At 44.7% G+C, this 19475-nt stretch overlaps 1 protein-coding gene across 1 annotated transcript in view; it reads left to right on the top strand.

Annotated features, from left to right (window-relative positions):
- The window catches only part of RABGAP1 (RAB GTPase activating protein 1), a 110913-nt gene that overhangs the window by 27395 nt on the left and 64043 nt on the right, over positions 1-19475 (top strand). Inside the window, exons 7-12 of the mRNA XM_038744805.1 lie at positions 5503-5613; positions 6377-6443; positions 7157-7259; positions 8352-8521; positions 12257-12431; positions 14543-14636. Of these exons, the coding sequence (XP_038600733.1) occupies positions 5503-5613; positions 6377-6443; positions 7157-7259; positions 8352-8521; positions 12257-12431; positions 14543-14636 (720 nt within the window). The remainder of the gene's footprint in view (positions 1-5502; positions 5614-6376; positions 6444-7156; positions 7260-8351; positions 8522-12256; positions 12432-14542; positions 14637-19475) is intronic.

The raw sequence follows: 19475 nt of genomic DNA, 5'->3' as shown, positions 1-19475 counted from the left end.
ACTGTAAACTCCTTGTGGGCAGGGAACATGTTTGCCACTTCTGTTGAATTGTACTCTCCCAAATGCTTAGTACAATGCTTTGCATATGGTGCATGCTCAATCATCATCAATCGTATTTATTGAGCGCTTACTGTGTGTAGAGCACTGTACTAAGCGCTTGGGAAGTACAAGTTGGCAACATATAGAGACAGTCCCTACCCACCAGTGGGCTCAATAAATGCCATTGATTGATTGAGACACTTTTTTATGGAATTTTGTTAAACTCTCACTATGTGTTCTAAGCCCTGGGGTAAATACAGGATAATCGGGTTGGATACAGTCTCTGTCCCATGTGGAGCTCACAGTCTTAATTCCCAGCTTACAGATGAGGGAACTAAGGCCCAGGGAAGTTGTGAGTTGCCTAAGGTCACAGAGCAGACAAGTGGCAGAGCCAGAATTAGAACCCAGGTCTTCCGATCACCTATAAATGCTGATTTGGTGTCCGCAAAGATTTTTTTCCTCACTTCTGAATTTCTATCTTGTGCACGTTGCTCTAAAGTTTCAGAGCTTTGGCCTCTAGGGCCACTGTGTCGCCGTGCCCTTCCCCTGCCCCGGTGCTACTCTGCTTACTTTCATTCATTCAGTTGTATTTATTGAGTGCCTAATGTGTGCAGAACACTGTACTAAATGCTTGGGAGAGTATAGTATAACAATCAACAGACACATTCCCTGCCCACAATGAGCTTACGGTCTAGAGCCGAGCTTACAGTCTAGATATTCTTCCCGAGGGCCACTGAGTCTCTGTCTAACCATCCCTTGCGTTGGTTATTTTTCTTATGCCACTGAGAGATCAAATTCCCATTCACACTTTGGCCTTCCCCGAAATGTACATGCTTACTTCATATATCTGCACGCAGCTTTACCTGAAAATCAAATCCGTCTCTCCCATTTAATGAGAAATTTCTATACCGTTCACTAATGTTTAACAGTTTGGTTTTTAGAACTTTGCTTGGTAAATATTTGTCTTCTCTAGCCTTGTCTTTTTAATTTTTTTTATGGTCCCTAAGTGCTTACTATGTGAAAGGCCCTGTTCTAAGTGCTGGGGTAGATACAAGGCAGTCAGATTAGACACAGTCTATGTTCCCCATGGGGCTCATAGTCTTAGTCCCCATTTTACGGATGAGGTAAGTGAGGCCCAGAGAAGTGAAGTCACTTTCCCAAGTTAGTAGACAAGTGGAGGATCTGGAATTAGAAACCAGGTCCTTCTAACTCCCGGGTCCGTGATCTATCCACTAGGCCATGCTGCTTCTCCCTTTTAAATCAAGATGCTGTTCAGTCGTTGATGTTGATGGTACCACGTATGAGCTTTTGTGCCAAGGATTTCAATTTCTGAAAGACATCTTTTAGTTCTACTTCCTACTGAAAAATAATCTTCACAGCATTTTCATAGCCATCCATGCCCTGCTACCTTTATATTAGTTTCACAGGCCTTTTTTTGGTGTGTAGTACACTTTGGCTGTTGGCCACTGGCAGATTTTTTTTTAGTATAAAACACAACATCCAGAGAGCTGGGGATAGAAGGGCAGGGTAGGTGTGTATGTTGGGGGGCAAGTGAAGGGAGTGGGGAAAGGGTAGAGAAAAAGAGCTTAGGGACTTCTTTCATTGTAGTGGATTTAAAAAAATGTTTACAAGCCTTTAAATATTGTGTGAGGTATTTTAATGAGTTAAATATGACTAATAATATTACTTGATTAATGAATATATTGTATTTGTGTATGAGATCAACTAGGATTGTACTCTTTGTACGCTCGCATGCTTACATTTACAAAAACTTATTATGGCGATGTCCATCATGGGTTAGTCTAAAACTCTTGTTGGTTCACCCTTTCTCGTGTATATTCAGAAAACAGGAGTACATTGTGACCTAATTTTCTTTCTTCTTTTTATTTTAACATATTTTTTAAGCACTTACTATGTTCCAGGCACTGTACTAGGCACTGGGGTAGATATAATCAGGTTGGACTGTGTCCATGTCCCACATTGGGCTCAGTTTTAATCCCCATTTTACAGATAGGTGACTAGGGCACAGAGAAGTGGAGTGACTTGCCCAAGGTCACACAGCAGAAAAGTGGCGGAGCTGGGAATAGAACCCAGGTTCTTTTGACGCCCAGGCCTGTGCTTTCTCCATCAGACCCCGCTTGCTTCTCAAAATTTGAGAAGTAGGTTAATAAAGGAAAATTGAGTAATTATTAGTCAAAACATTTGTGGATGACAAGTCTTTAGGTTGCTTGCGCTCCAAATGTACATGCACATATAACCCGCGTGTGTGTCTAAATGTGGTGATACATAGGGTTATTGTCCTGTAAAGTGTATTTGTTTCTATCGTGAGATTTTTTAAGCTTTCTTCTGCCTAGCAGCATGGCTAAGTGGTAAGAGCCCAGGCTTTGGAGCCAGAGGTCGTGGGTTCAAATCCCGGCTCCGCCACATCAGCTGTGTGACTTTGGCCAAGTCATTTAACTTCTCTGGGCCTCAGTTACCTCATCTGTAAAATGGGGATTAAGACTGTGAGCCCCCCGTGGGACAACCTGATCACCTTGTAACCTCCCCAGCGCTTAGAACAGTGCTTTGCACAAAGTAAGCGCTTAATAAATGCCATTATTATTATGTTCTAGATTCCATTGCTTCCTTTGAATTCATCTTTTCTTTCAGTCTTATCACTGAGGAAGGGAACAGAATAGGAAAGAATGAAAGGAGAAGTTTCCACTTTTGTATTTTGTGAAACGGGGAGTATGTTGAAGGGTGGGTTGTCATACCTTTTTTTTAGAGATTTCATAAGATGAGAGGGAGTGGGGTCAGAAGCACAGGTGGCCGGAGTAGCACTTGAGAGGAGGGAGGAGGTCTCATCTGAGGAGACTGCTGGGAAGGATGGGAGAGTAGCGGAGAGGGTTGAGAACCGGGGGGTTGGAGAAGTGGGAGGAGTGACTTTGGGGAGCTCAGACCTGATGGATTTAATTTTATTAATGAAGTACGAGGCCAGATCATGGGGGGTGAGGGAAGGAGGAGGGGGAGGAACAGGGGGCCTGAGAAGGGAGTTAAATGTATGGAAGAGCTGATGGGGATGATGGGCATGGGTGTCAATAAGGGAGGAGAAATAGTTTTGTCTGGCAGAGGAGAGGGCAGAGTTAAGGCAGGAAAGGAGAAACTTGAACGAGGTTGGCATGGTGTTTAGATTTTCGCCAGCAGCGTTCAGCAGCTCGAGCATAAGAGCGAAGGAGGCGGACAGTGGCAGTGATCCAGGGCTGTGGGTTAGTGGTACGAGAGCAGTGAAGGGAAAGGGGAGCGAGGGAGTCGAGCTGAGTAGAGGGGAGAGTTGAGAGCAGTAATCTGATCATCAAGGTTGGGTAGAGAGAAAAGGGAGGGTAGGTGGGGTGTGAGGCGCTCAGAGAGATGGATGGGGTCGAGAGAGCGGAGGTCTCTGTGAGGTAGTAATATAGATTTACGGGGGAGAGGAGTGTGAGTGAGGAGGCAGGTGAGAAGGTTATGATCAGAGAGAGGGATTTCAGAGTTGGTGAGGATGGAGACAGTGCAGCGGTAGATGATGAGGTCGAGGGTGTGACCAAGTTGGTGAGTGGGCGAGGTGGGGTGGAGCAAGAGGTTGGCAGCGTCAAGGAGAGTTAGAAGGCGGGCGGCAGAGGAGTCACCCGGGATATCCATGTGGATGTTGAAGTCTCCGAGGATCAGAGTGGGCGTGGAAAAGGAGAGAAGGAAGGTGAGGAAGGGGTCAAAATCGTTAAAGAAGTTGGAGGTGGGTCCGGGAGGGCGGTAGATGATGGCTACAAGAATCTGGAGGGGGTGGTAGAGGCGAATAATGTGGGCTTCAAAGGAAGGGAAGGGAAGGGGGAGGAGGGATAATGCGAAAGCGACATTGAGGGGCGAGAAGGAAACCGACACCTCCTCCTTTTCCGGTGAGTCTCGGGGAGTGGGAGAAGAAGAGGCCTCTACTGGAGAGAGCACTCTCCCCATCTTCAAAGACCTACTAAAATTGTATCTCCCACAAGAAACCTTATTGTACTAATCTCTCATTCCCCCATCGTCATCTCCCCTCCCTTCTATGTTGTCTCTGCAATTGGGTATGTACCCCTTAAGCACTTTGCTTTTCACCCCAGCCCCAATGTACATATCCTTATACTTTGCTGCTATCCTTATCTGTAATTTATTTTAATGTCTGTCTCCCCTGGTAGGTTGTAAGTTCCTTGTGGGCAGGGATCATGCCTACTCCATTATAGCGTGCTCTCCCAAGCGCATAGCAGAGTGCTCTGCACAGAGTAAGCGCTCAGTAAATTGCATTGGTGGGCAAACAGCCTTTTGTTAATTAGAAATTATAAACTGTTCTAAGTGCACCGAGTTTTGGGCAGTAAGGAACATTAAGTCCATGCCTAAATGTCCTAGGTTCAGAACATCCCAGGCAGCTCTGTATCACTTGGCTACTATTTTTTTAATGCTTTTGACCAATGAGGGCAGAGGGAAAGGAGGCCTGGGAGGTCTGTTTGGTAAAACCAGATATTGAAAGTTTTGCTTCTAGTACATGTGACAGAAAATATTGCTGTGATACGGGCAGTCCTTGGTCTTACCACCCAGCTGGTTCCTGAAAATCTGCCTCAAGTGGAAATTTTACGAATCAGAACGAGTTTTCTCGTAGCGATGATATAAAATGGAGGGATTGCTTCTTGAACCAGAGGAATTAAGATTGTGAGCCCCACGTGGGACAACCTGATTACCTTGCTTATCCCAGCGCTTAGGAGACTGCTTGGCACACCGTAAGCGCTTAACAAATACATCAGTATTATTATACTGTGGGCAGGAAACGTGTCTACCACTTGAGTTGTCTTGTACTCTTCCAAACGCTTCATAAAATGCTCTGCACACAGTAAATGCTCAATAAATACCATTGATTATTTTTCCTGAAATGACCCAGAATTGCATGCTCAGTGAACTATAGATGAGTAATATACTTAACATTGACATATTTATATTGAGTCATATGTGTTGAGTTTTACTCGCTCGGGAGTAAAATGGGAATGGCTGGCTTCCCAACTCCCAGCTTCCCCTGTTGCATTCCTTAGCCCTCTTTTGACTTCTTCCCCCCAACACGTACACAGACACACACACGTGCTTATGCACGCACATATTGTAACTTTTAAATTATTCCTCCACCATGCCTTTGTAGTCCTCCCACCCTTCTCCCCGACTACTGCACCCCCGTAGTTAAGCTAGTTGTGAGTGGGGATCATGTCTACCAACTCTGAATTGTACTTTCCCAAGCGCTTGGTACAGTGCTCTGCACATAGTCAGTGCTCATGGATTGATAGTGCTCTAAAGGAAAGTACTGGAGAAAAGTTGAAACTAGTGTTGTAAAGCCCGAGCCGGGCTAAATTACCAAAGTGTAAGTACCATTGGCCTTTACTTGAAATATCTTAAGTTGAGGATATTCTTGTGGTAATGAAACATTTTGCATCTCTACAGTGCAGTTCCCAAGGACAAGGATAGGCAGTGCTTTAAACTCCGCCAGGGAATTGACAAGAAAATTGTGATTTATGTCCAGCAAACAACTAATAAAGAACTTGCCATCGAAAGGTAACTATTTTCTGCTGAAGATTTTAGCCCCTGTATCACTTTCATAGATTGATATGCATTGTGGTCTGGTTCCCAATCCCTCTTGGATTTTTAGACTGCTTCCTGTGCAGAATTCCTCCCTAGAGCTTCAAGTTAAGGATGCCTAAAGACACCGCAACCAAAGGCAGAAACACAGAGCGTATTTTGATCTGCCTTGGGCGATATCAGTTTATTTTCATGAAAAACTAGTTTAAGGGCTTTATTAAAATACAAATGGGGTCAGTGACCAAATGGGTTTGGGGGAGGGATGGAAGCCCTAGTTCCGGGTGTGTAGTGGGTTGGGGAGGAGAGGGACAGGAAGGGTGACCAAAGGGGTGGCTAAAGAGAGCCATCCCTGGGGAGCTTGGAGATGGAGAGCTAAGAGGGCCTGGGAGGGGCCAAACCTCTCCCTATCTCCTTGTCTTTCCCTCCCGAAATTCTCCTAGGTGAAGTTTCCTCTTAGCGGGGTGGCAAAACCAACATAGGCAATATAGTTTAGTCAGAAAGTCCTGACACACGCCCCGATGTTTCCGATACCCAACCAGCTGCCTGGCTGCAATTACTAAACACGAGGAGGAAGAGGTGGCTACTTAAAATTTCATGGACAAGGTGTCCAGTTCTGTTGATCATTCAGTGAATTTGGGGAATCACATAGTTTTGTAGTTACGACAGGTTTTCGTTCTTTAATGCAGGTGGGTGGGATTCTTTTCCTGTCCCAGAGTTAACGCTAGTACGTTCCTTTTAGGTGCTTTGGTCTTCTACTTAGCCCTGGAAAAGATGTGCGCAATAGTGACATGCATCTCCTAGATTTGGTAAGACCAGTTTGTATCAAGGGGGCATATATTCATCTTCCTCCCTCCTGGAAAATCTGATGTTCCCCATCGCCACGTGTGGAATTGGCACGTCGAAAGTTTCCGTGCCCTCCGAGGGATACTCAAGTCCGACCCGGTCAGCCCAAGTCTCTGAGTCTGGCCTCAAAACCAGTGGTTGCAGTCAATCGATAGGATTTATTGAGCATTTCTCTGTGACAGAGCCCTGTACCAAGTATCAGGAGAGTGCAGTCAAACTAGCAGGCACGATCCCTGCCTTCTAGCTGCAGGGGACAGGCACTAAAATACATTACAGGTAGGGAGAAGCGACCAGATGCAAATGATTTTGGAGAAGAAGGGGATGGGGATGTTTAGTGGGCGAGAGACTTAAGCTTGTCGGCGATGCCACAGTGGGGCAATAGGGAGATGAGAGATTAGCCAGGGAAGGATTTCTGGAGGAGATGTGATTTTAGGACTTGGGAAATGGGGGAGAATGCTGGCTTGCTGGTTGTCAAGGGGGAGGGAGTTCCAGCAGGAGGAAGGGCTTGAAGAAGAGGCAGAAGCAGTGCCTCATTTTGCACCTGACGCGCGTCAGTCAGCCTCAAACCTTTTCCAACACCAAACTGAGTTTTTTTAAAGAAGCCTTTTTACAGTCACGGGAGTAGAGAATTACTGTTGTTTATTAATTTGGTTTTGCTTGTTACCCTTTTCCTAAGGAATCTATGGGCAAAAGTTCAGATGGAAAATCCTATGTAATAACTGGGAGTTGGAATCCCAAATCTCCACACTTCCAAGTTGTAAATGAAGAAACTCCTAAAGGTACTGACTTCCCCAAATGCATGTGCATTTGTTCCCTGCCCCACGTTTGCCCAGACCCCTTTGATTTTTCTGACATCACTGCCTGTTGAGCCCGGTTTAAGTGACTTGTTCTTCAGTTCATGAATCCAAAAGCCAAATGTAAAAGTGATATTTCAGTTTAGTAAGTGTTTTGGGACAGGGAGTTTTAAGAGTCTCCCTGCTCACTTTGGAAGGGACTGAAGGTCAGTTTATCTGCCTGGTTCGTCTGCTTCTGTTCTTTTCTTAATTCACGTTCAGAGTGTTGAAATACAGACAAGGAGTCTTTCACAGAACTGCCTTTTGATAATGTGCTTTTGTTTGGGGTTCAAGTTTTATTCAGTTAAATGTTTCAAAGGAATGTTTCAGGTTTTATTCCTTCTCTCGAGGGGATGAAAATTGGATTAGAAGAAATGAATCCAAAAGCCGCTCTGCTCTCTACTCAGCCCCGGCACCTTTCCCCATCCATCCCGCCTCTTTGGTGGCAGGACTCGCTAGAAAAATGATGGGAGGAATGCTTGGGGTGCTTTGTAGGGTGGCTCTCTTGGGTCCTCACAGTTTAATTCGTGCCTTCGTAACTCATGACTTGAAGCTGTCAACCTGGAAATAATTGGGATTGTCCATAGGATGCTTCGGGGAGCAAAGCAAGTGACATAGGAGTGCGTGGGCCGTATAAACAGGTGCACTAGGAGACACGGTGGTGCCTCAGAGCTCCTGCTGCACTGCTTCCAGGCTGCATCTGAATGGAGGCATCAGATGAAACACTGGAGAGCTGTACGATAGGAGGCAATAGATAAAACATCCATGCTCAGCCACCCTTGGTGACTTGGGGGTGCCCCAGTCCCTGGAACTCTAGGGACTTTGGGCATTAACTCATTTAAAAAAAGAAATTTTCCCCCCAAACAGTTGGGTGAAAATCAGAAAAAAAGAATGCCTTTGAGCTTTGTAAGGATTTTTGGATAAAAAATGGTTTCACCTGAAATTGAGGCCCTTTGTATGTTCAACCATATCTCTGTCTCTGTTTCTCCCTCTCTCTGTCTCTTGCTCTCTCTCTCTTTCACCCCTGTCTTTCCGTAGATAAGGTGCTGTTCATGACCACAGCTGTTGACTTGGTGATAACCGAGGTACAAGAACCTGTCCGATTTCTCCTGGAGACCAAAGTCCGAGTTTGTTCTCCTAATGAACGATTATTCTGGCCCTTTAGCAAGCGTAGTACTACTGAAAACTTCTTTCTGAAACTAAAACAGGTACTATTCACAACTGTGAAGTTGATTCCTTTCCCCCCTACCCCATTTTTGGTATTGGCTCTCCTCTGGATTCAAAATGTAACAGTAATAGTAATTGTGGTATTTAAGCACTTACTACATGCCAAGCACCGCACTAAGCGCTGGAATAGATACACGTAGGGAGCTCTGACATTTGACTCTTTATAGACCGAACCTAACTCAATTTCTTTTTCCTTTCCCTCAGTCTACACTATAAAATAGGAAACGATTGCAGAAAAGAATTTGCTGTGCACACAAGATCTTATTCCAGATTTTTTGATAACTGTGAAAATGATTTTCCCCATTTCGTGTCTCGTAGCTTTTAATGGAACTAACTCCATGCCTCGATCTCTAACGAAGTGTCAGTTTGAATGCCTTTGAATTGGATCCCTTGTACTGTGGTGTGTTCCTAATTCAGTAATGGCCTAGCCCCAGCAGGCAGAACGGGGACCAAAACCGCAGCCTCCCGATTCCCAGAGATGGTCTCCTTTCCCCGGGCAGGGTGAGAGTGTTCCCCGAGGCTCCCACGGGCTGAGCAGGAATCCTGAGAAAGAGCTGGCTAAAGTGGGTGACAAAAGCCGCCGCAGCTGCCTGATCATGGCCCTGCAGCAGAGCATCAGCACTGAGCCCCAATCATTTCAGCTAGAAATGGATCTTCTGCTTAAAAAAAAGTACAATGCAGTGTGATCTGTGCCCCTCTCTGGCTGTTGGCTGGTTACACCCCTTGTCCCAACAGGAACGTGGCTGAAAGGGAAGAGAGTGTGTGTAGGGGGGCTCTGGAACCATCATCAATTCCTCCCCACAAGTTCTCTATCCTGAAGGTTTAGGACCGAGACTTGTTCCTGGCAGAAGGCCTCATCATCTGCTTTTATGAAATAGCAATTGAATTTCATCCCCTGTTTCTGATTTTTCCTTTTTTTTTTCCCCCTCTTCAGTAGTCTTTGTTAAGCACTTTCTGTATGCTGAGCACCAGGGTAAGGACAACTTAATCAGGTGGTGCTTAGAGATACATGTTTGTACTGGGCATTTGGCCTGACCACTCTGATACCATTTTGCTTTAGCAACAAACTAAATTTAGCTATAAGATGCCCTGAAGCCATTTTCATGGAAATGAAGCAAAAAGGAAAATAACACTCCTGCCATTTTCCTCCATATTTAGATAAACTATTTTTAGGCAGGGTGATGGAGAATTTGAAAAATTAATCCTGTGAGCTCCAAAATTTTCAAATGAAGAAACATGTACATTTCTACCTTATCATTTAAGGAAGTTCACAGCACTTAGGTACATATCCGTAATTTATTTATATAAATGTCTGTCTCTCCCTCTAGATTGTAAGCTGCTAGTGGCAGGAAATGTGTCTGCCAGCTCTTTTTTTGTGTACTCCCCCAAGCACTTAATACAGTGCTCTGCACACAGTGAGCGCTCAATAAATATGATTGATTGTGTACTTCACTTAGCTCATTGGGCATCTTTTGTTTTAGTTAACTTGCACACTTTGTGACTTTTATTGCCCTTTAAATTTTTCCATCCTCACAGGCAGGAACAAGTTATCCAACTTCCACTATTTTACTTAAGAAAGATTAAGCGCAATTCACAATTTTGTTTTTTCATGAATTCTAACATACCTGGAAAGGAAAATAATTTCTACAAGGTTTATTCAAAATGCATAAATAGAATTAACTTATCTTGGCTTTCCAGTGTTTCTTGCCAGTCATGGAGAGGATTGCAGAAAATTAGACAGATGTTAAAAAAAAGTTATCTGCATATAAAATTGATTTTTCTTTGTCCCACCTCCCCAACTGAGAACATTTGGTGACTCAATAACTTTTTTTAGCTTGGAAGCATTCCCAGCTGTGGGGGATTTTTACATTAAAATGGCAGAGAATTATAGATGACACATTTTAAACATGGAGAAGAGAGAGAAGGAGCTCTTTTTTTAGGTTGAGACTTTGGCCATTAAATGAAAGATGAGGGAAATGGACAGGAGGCAGAATTTCTTAATGATGAATTAATGGTATTTGAGTATTTACTGTGTGCAGAGCACTCTATTAATTCATCATTAGTGCTTGGGAGAGTACAGTGCAGCAGAGTTGGTAGACACACTCCCTGCCCACAAGAAGTCTACAGTCTAGAAGCGGGGGTGGGGTGATAATCCAGAGGGGGTAGAAAACAGACTGGGCATTCGGTTTCCCACTTAACTGAAATAAAAAATTCCTAGAAGTAATAGGAGCACCAGATATCCTCATTCCAAGCATTTTGAACTACAAGCAGTCTTCAGCTAGAGATTTTCAGCATGGTGGGGGATTAAGAAGAAAGGAGGGCAGAAAAAGCAGGGTAGTTCAGAAGTTGGGGAGGGACTACCTGATCCCTGGGCAAGGTCACTAAGTAGGGTCAATCCCTCCGTTTCACTTCCGATGATGTGAAATCTAGCTTCCCTATTGTGGAACCTCTCTGACTCCATCTGAATACACTAATGTAGTTATATTAGTCATCCTTAATTGATAAATACAAAATCCAGGTCATTTTGCATCAGATGAACGCCCTGAACGGCATGGGGCTAGTTGGGATCCAGCCAGCCGTCCTCCCTCCTGAGATTGGCTATAGGAAGCTAGGACGAATCTTCCGTCGTTCCCCTTCCGTCTGCTTCCCAGGAGAACATTCCTGCCCTGCACCCAGCAGCCACTTGAGTCCCCTTACCTGATAGTGACACGCAAGTTACAGCCCTAACTGCTTTTTAATGCAAATATTTAAAGGCTTTTTATTGAGCCTGTTGGGTAGCAGTGAAGAGTCCCAATCCAAAAGATGCCTCTCCCTTTCCTCTAATACATTCCCTACTCCAGGACTCCTATTCTCCTGCAGTTGTCTTGGTCCCTTTTCCTCTGGTCCGTTCCCTTCAGCCTCTCTTAGGAATTACAGATATCGGGTTCAGCCCTTTCAAATCCTTCTCGCTGCCTTGTCAGGTGCCAAGGTGAAACAGCTGCCCATCCACTGGACCACTTGCCCCACTCGGATTGGGGCCTTGCTCTTCGGGGATCCCGTTCCCTAGAATGGTTCAATACCAGCTCTTAAAACGGCCAAAGGGGTTTCTTCCCCCCAATTTACTAACCTCCTCTTCTTTTCCCAATCTTTCCCGGGTATGGGCTGTATTCCAGGTGGATCTCCCTCATACCTCCGAAGATTAGTTTTCCCTCCAGGTGGGGTGGCCTCAGGAGTGAATTCCTATCTTCTCTGGCAACTTTTGCATTTTCCCTCTTACCTCTAACTTGAGTGACTGCCACACACTGTAAACTGAGTTACCGCCATATGTGTTAGAAAAGGAGAGAAGATTGAGTATGTGAGAATTCCATGTATTTGGCTCGAAGGGCCCATAAACACAGGCCTTAAAAAGGTTCAAAACAAGTAGCTTTTTGGTCCAGCCTACAAAATATTTGTACCTGAATATTTGATATTACACTCTGGCAAAATGAGGTTAGAAACAGAACATCGTTAGTGCTCAGTCATGGAAGAGCACATTTCAGCCCAAAAGACATTTAATTAAAGCATTTTTATTTCCTCTCTTGGCAAAGGCTCATGCAGCGGAAAGTGTTGAAAATAACTTTCCTAACTCCCCCAGTCCAAATCCCCTTAGAATGAGATTTTGATGAAAGAAATGAAGTATTTAAGTGTCTAGTGCCTTTTATACTTGTGGGGTTTTTTGTTGTTGTTTTTTTTTAAAGATCAAGCAAAAGGACAGGAAGAATAACACTGACACGCTGTATGAAGTTGTGTGCTTGGAGAGTGAATCCGAAAGAGAAAGGAGAAAAACAACAGCAAGTCCTTCAATTCGCCTGCCCCAGTCTGGATCTCAGAGTTCAATGATACCCTCCCCTCCAGAGGATGATGAAGAGGAAGGTTAGACATGGTCAATGCATAATTTGTAGCTTTATTTTGTCATGGGGTATGCAGATTATTTTTGGAGAATTGAAACCCTAATGATCTCCGATGCTGGGAAGGGAACAGTAGCTACCTCATAACCCAAGCCTTATGCTTTCACACGCTGTGGGTTTTGTTTGTTTGGAATGAACCGCACTTTAAGCTCCAACTTGCCCTCCAGTTTTCACTTCCATTCGGACCCTGGGGAGAACCACTTAAATAGTCGCCACGGCCTCCAGAGCAGGGATCGCAGTCTCCCGGTTTCACCTGACCTGCCTCCCTTCCTTGCCTGCCCTTCCTTCTCCCTGTCGCTCCTTCATCTCAGCTCTCCTTGCTCCCCTCCCTCTGCCTCTCCGCAGGAACTCAACCTGGTTGGAGCTAGAGTCAGGGGAGTGTAGCGGCAGCAACTGAAAAGGTCCCTGCTACTCCCACCCCCTCTGGCTCACCAGAGTTTGTGGTCTGAGCTGTAGAGAGCTGACTTGCAAGAGCAGTTTTTTCTCCTCACATGCTCCAGCTCTGCTGCCCCGCTCCTTGCTCATCTCTCCCGTATTCTTCCCTCATCAAGGAGCCCCGCAAAAAGCGGCTCTGCAGGGGCCCAGAAGCGATGACGGCCAACCCCCTCACCATTCTTTGAAGGCGGCAGCTCTGTGGGGGCGATTGCCATCGTGGCATTTTGAGCTGAAATTCCCAGCCTCCTCTTCCGAGCTCTCTTGACAGGAAGCGAGAGCTCCCGGCAGGGCTGAAAAGAGCCAGAATGATGGCTTTCTGGGCTGCTAGCCTTTTGAAGTCTGGCCCCTTCTAGACCCTACAAAATCCTCTTCAAAATCCCTGTCCCTTTTCACCATCACATTTTAAATTAAAAGTTAGAACTTAGGGAAGGAAGAAGAAAGATAATAGTACTCCTGGTTGAAGGCCGTGTTTGTGAAGCACTTTGAAGTTCAGAAAGTGAGTTTCACGGATACAGCAGTTGAAGAATTGTTGACTGCAAGATCACAGTTTGCACAGGGTCACAGCTTGCATGCTCTGTAATTCGACTTAGACCCCAGAGGGCTGAGTAAGGGCCCTTTCTAATTTTTATTTTGAGGGCCCTGGTCAATCGGTTTCCTGTCCAGCGCAACGTCAGCAGTTGACTTTGCTCTTCCAGGAACCAATTCTGAGGGAAGTTAAATGCTTTTAAAATTCAAACTGATAACCTGCGGGTAAATCGTAGTATGGGACAACATAGACGACTGTTTGACAAACCATTTTTTGGACTTTATTCCAACCTAAATTCTTTGGCTTATTGGAATTCAATCTCAAGGAGGATTTTTTTTTCCCTGAGGACCTATTGGTATAGCATTAAATCTGCTTTGCGGGATTTTATCAAAAGAATGTTAAAATAACAGCTGCTTTTTATCTTTTTGTGATGAATAATTCAAATTTGCACTGGGGCAAGTGGTCAGACTAAGAAACAGACTTCACAGAGAATTATTTTATATACATGCTTAGTATTCTTTTTGAGCAGCAAAATGTCCTCCCCGCACAGAAAAATTATTGACAAAGTGATAACCTTGAAATACAAAAGGGTACTACAGCTAAACCATTAACAATTAGAATGACCCCTGATATTTTGAAGGAAAATCAGGTTACTTGTTTTGAACCAGTTTTAGCTGTTTTGCTGTTTAATTACGTGTGGTAGCATTTCAGCTATTATCGCGTAAGATGTACTTGCATGGAAATCTGTGAATGCCGTGAAAATTTCCTTTAAAGAGTTCCTCTAAAGCTCCAAGACCATGCCATCCGTTGGTCTCTAGTGTTTGAACCGCTCCACTTACGGATCTTTATTTGTTAAAGTTCATGTTTCGTTCTCGAGCCCATTTTTGTAGTTATCATCTTTCATCCCTTTTGGGCTTCAGCTAACTTTTAAAGTGGATTTCTAACACAGATAAACATGGGTAGAGAGAATATCTTTGTATGACCTGTCAAGTTTATCCTCTGAGTGCTAGTAAAGAACTCTGAACCTGAAACCAGAACTGAGCAATACATTGAATTGGTATCTCTGCTTTATCTTCTGGTTAACCTGGGGCCTCTCTGGGCTCTTTTTATTAAAGATAATGATGAACCTCTCTTGAGTGGATCTGGTGATGTTTCCAAAGAATGTGCAGAAAAAATTCTTGAAACATGGGGAGAACTGCTGTCAAAATGGTAAGTTGGGTAACGCTACTTTATACTCCCCCCAGTGAAAAATGAGATTCTTAAGAGAACTAGAGCAAGCCTGCGAGCAAGAAGGTCCTAGAACCAAAACTAAAATCAGTCAGTACATCAATCAGTGGTATTTACTGGACACTTTCTGTGTGCCGAGTGCGGTACCAAGAGCATGAGAGAGAACAAATCTAGGCCCAGGATTCTCTGAGATCATCAGTAGCTTCAGAACCATCTATGAATCACCCATTGTGTGCGTCCTGCTGTTCTGGGCAGCTCTAGTTTATGCACCTTTAACAGTGGTTAAGTGTGAGGAGCAAATCCCCCACTTACCTTGGCTAGGAATTTCTGTTCAGTTGAAAGTAAAAGATACTGAGCCAGGTGACAAGATGAGGAGATGAGAAGATGCTTAAGAATAATGGTGAGAAGCAATACTTGGGTATGCGTGAACTCTCATTTAGTCTAAAACATGCCACTGTCAATGACACTGAACACCTACTGTGAGCAGAGCACTCCGTTTGGGCCCTGGAGAGTAAACAAGTGAGGTTAAATGATGTGAATCCAGTTGGTGAATGAGACGTAAACTGATGAATATTCTGGACTTCCATTCATTCAGTCGTATTTATTGAGCACTGTACTAAGCGCTTGGGAAGTACAAGTCGGCAACATATAGAGACGGTCCCTACCCAACGACGGGCTTACAGTCTATATTTAACGTTAGAAAATAAGCGTAAAAGGCACAAGTAGTTGACTAACACATAAATGCCGAGATAGCTGATGAGACGGCCTGAATGGGAAGGAGGGGGATTAATCCTGAATGCCTTCTGGAGGAGGTGATGTTTTAAAATGGCACTGAAAGAAGGGAGGGATAAGGTAGGGCATTCCACGCTGGAGGGAGAGAGTAGGGTATTCCACACAGGGGGCGTAGGAAAGAGCATTCCATGCAGGAAGGATAGGGTAGGGCATTCCACACAGGATAAAAGGGAGGGGCCGGGGGAGATTCCACACAGGGAGGATCGGAAAGGGCATTCCACACAGGGGGGATAGGGTAGAGCATTCCGCACAGGGCGAATAGGGAGGACATTCCACACAGGGAGGATAGGGTAGGACATTCCATCCAGGGGAAAGATAGGAGCAATTGGTTGGAGATGGGATAGTTGAGATTGAGGAATAGTTAAGAAGTAGTGTGGTTTATTGGAAAGAGCAAGGGCCTAGGAGTCAGGGAACGTGGATTCTAATCGCAGCTCCACCGCTGCCTGCTGTGTGACCTTGGGCCGGTCATTTTACTTCACCGTGCTTCAGTTTCCTCATCTGTAAAATGAGGATTCAGTTCTCCCTTTTACTTGGATTGTGAGCCTCATGTGTGAGAAGGATTGCCCCCCACTTGATTATCTTGTGTCTACCCCAGCTTTTAATACAATGTTTGTCACATAGTGATAACCATACAGTGCATGGTACATAGGAAGCACTTAGAAAATACCATTAAGGACAAATAAAAAGTGAAGAATGATGTAGTGTGGCATTTTGGAAAGCTGTTATGTAGAGCTGTATGTAAAAGACCGAAGAAAGGTGAAGTTAGAGGCCGGGCTATCAATAAGAAGTAGTCTGTACTTGTACAACTTGTACTTCCCAAGCGCAACTTGTACTTCCCAAGCGCTTAGTACAGTGCTCTGCACACAGTAAGCGCTCAATAAATACGATTGATTGATTGATTGGTTGAAGTAGTTCAACCAGGGTGGCGGTTGAGTGGGTGGGAAGGAGGGAGCCGATCTGGGAAATCACTTACCAAAGGTGACGTAGCAGGAGTTAGAGACTGACTGTGATAGGTCAATCACAGATAGATCAAGATGTGATAGATCAAGTCGGTGGTTTTTATTGAAGGCTTACTGTTTGCGGAGCACTGTACTAAGTGCTTGAAAGAGTACAATACAACAGAGTTGGTAGGCACGATCCCTGCCCACATAGAGCTTACAGTCTGCAAGGGGAAATATATTAAAGGAAAGAACAGGTAGGTGAAATGGCAGAGTTTAAGGATCTTTATAAAATAGTGTGTTGGAGAGTGGGGTGAATCTCCAAGTACTTGAGGGTTGCAGAGCCAAGTGTATATAGGTGACTCAGAAAGGAGGGCCAATAGGGGAAATGAGGGCTCAGGGAAGGCCTCTCGGAGGAGATGTGATTTTAGTTGGGCTTTGAAGAGGGGAAGAGTGGTGGTCTGTTAGATATAAAGGTGGGGGGGGGTTTCCAGCCCAGGGGAAGGACACGGGCAAGGGGTTGGCAGCCAGAAAGACAAGATCGAGGTACAGCGAGTAGGTTGGTGTTTAGAGGGGCAAAGTGGGCAGCTTGGGTTGTAGTAGGAATCAGGGAGGTAAGGTAAGAGGGAGCAAGATGTTTGAATGCTTTAAAGCTGATGATAAGGAGTTCCTATTTGACTCAGAGATGGTTGGGTATCCAATGGAGGTTTTTGAGGAATGGGGAGATACAGGCCGATTTTTTTATTTTCAGGAAAAGGATCTGGGCAGCAATGGAAAGTGTGAACTGGAGAGGGGAGAGACAAGAAGCAGGGAGGTTAGCAAGGAGGCTGATGAAATAGTCAAGGCAGGATACAAGTCCTTGGATTAGCATGGTAGCAGTTTGGATGAAGAGGAGGTGGATTCTAGAGATGTGCGCATGGATAAGAGTAGATCACCAGCTTTGGTATTAGACAGTTTGATGACATTTTAACATGGCTTCCCTCTTCCCCATCTTGGATCCCAGCATTTTTTAAAAATGGCATTCAGTAAGCACCTACTATGTGCCAGCCTCTGTACTAAGTCCTGGAGTAGATGCAAGCTAATCAAGTTGGATGCAGTCCCTGTCGTACATGCGACTCAGAGTCTTAATTCCCATTTTACAGATGAGGGAACTGAGGCACAGAGAAGTTAAGTGACTTGCCCAGGGTCACTTAGCAGACAAGTGGCAGTGCCAGAATTAGAACACAGGTCCTTCGGACGCCAAGGCCCGAGCTCTATCCACTAGGCCACTCTGCTTCTCAGATTGATGGCTTGACAGCTTTGGTTTTCCCACAACCAGTTTGAATAGATGAACTGTGTAAAGCCTATCTGCGGGGGATGCTTTGTAAATTTTTAGTTGTTCTTAGACCAAGTCAACCGATCAAGCAATCAATTGTATTTATTGAGTGCTTACTGTTGGGAGAGCACAGTGTCACACAAGTGTAGACAGGTTCCCTGAGCTTACAGTCTAGAGGGGGAGACAGACGTTAATATAAGTACATTACACATATATACATAAGTACTGTAGGTCTGAGGGAGAGGGTGAATAAAGGATGCAAATCTAAGTGCTAGAACGATGCAGAAAGGAGTGGAAGAAGAGGAAATGGGGCCCTAAATTGGGGGAAGGCCTCTCGGAGGAGACGTTTCTTCAATAAGGCTTCGAAGGTGGGGAGCGTTATTGTCAGTTGAACATGATCTTTGTTTTAAAATCATTTTGGCAAGTCTGTGGTGCTTAGAAACTACTGTTGGCAGTAAGTTTGCCTTTGGGAGAGGCCTTTTGATCCTAGACTTCAGGGATTAAAAACCTTGGGTTCTTGGCAGAGTGGTGGACTAGAATCAGAGGTACTGTTCAGGTGGTTGATGAAGCTGGCATTTATTCAGTATCAACTATGTGCTAAGCACTGGGGTAGATGCAAGATTGTGAAGTCAGGCACAATCCCTGGCCCACACGAGGCTCACAGTCTATTTCATCCCATCTGTAACATCTTCCCTGGCTAAACGCTGTATGGTAGAATTAAAACCATCAGGTGAGGTGTGAGCTCCCTAAAATCACCCTTGCTCCTCAAGATACTCAAATACTGTTGATTGAACAGGAGAAAAACTTTAATAGGAATTGCATCCTGTGGACGAAATTCATGATTTCGGACTTCTGCATATTGGTAATTCTCCAGACCAAACTGAGGTATCCTCTGGGCCACTCTGAGACGTGGGCCCGCTGGATGCAAGTGTTGTTTCCAGTGTACCTCAAAGAGATGTGATAGAGTCCACAAGAATTTAGTCCAGCTGCCCTGCACTGGTCATAGCAAGTAAGGGAGCAGTGTCCTACATAATACAAAGCTTGACCAGGCTGATTTTAAATGCCCTGAAGTGATTTTTTTTTTTTTCCAGTTTGGCTGATGGTATTGCCATCATCAGGAGTGCCCCCAGTGTATGCAGGATTTACTAATGGGTGTGGAAAATGTCCTAAAAGAGAGGGCCTTCGCACAAAGAGCTCCAAATTTAGGGGGAAGACAAGCGTGCGGGTAATTGAATATTAAACATTTAAGCAAGTGTTGCTCAGTTGCTCACCCAACTCCCCCGTCTCCTTCCTAGTCCAGGAAATAGAAAAATCTCCCATTTTAAAATGAATAAAAGCTGCCCACCCACCCGCCAACCTAACCCCCGACCTTCCGCTCCTATATAGGACAGGGCTTCTACCATGGTTGGCACATATGCATTTGATGATGGGTGGGATGGGGCAGGGGAAATCCAAAGCTACAGATGCTCTGCTCATCCTGACCCTTGGAGGCTGGGGATTTGAGGCCACTCTCCCCCTTAGTTGATATTTGAAGACTTTCTGTTGGGTTTTTGTAGTTTGGGTCACAGATAAATGTTATGCTTAGACAATCCATAATGTTTTTCCATGCCCCTTTTCGCCTAGTTCTAACTTTGGTCTCTTTTGTGGTCCTTTTTTTATGTCAGTCTACTTATATGTGTCGGCCAATTGAATTGAACAGAAACTATGGAATTTGCTTGAAAAATGTTTCCCATGCATCCTCTTTCATTCACGGGGTCCTGAATAATATTGGCATGA

This window comes from Tachyglossus aculeatus, chromosome 4 (genome assembly GCF_015852505.1).
Source record: "Tachyglossus aculeatus isolate mTacAcu1 chromosome 4, mTacAcu1.pri, whole genome shotgun sequence".
NCBI classification, from domain to species: domain Eukaryota; kingdom Metazoa; phylum Chordata; class Mammalia; order Monotremata; family Tachyglossidae; genus Tachyglossus; species Tachyglossus aculeatus.
Note: the sequence above shows the minus strand (reverse complement) of the source record. Positions and strands in the feature narration are given on the sequence as shown.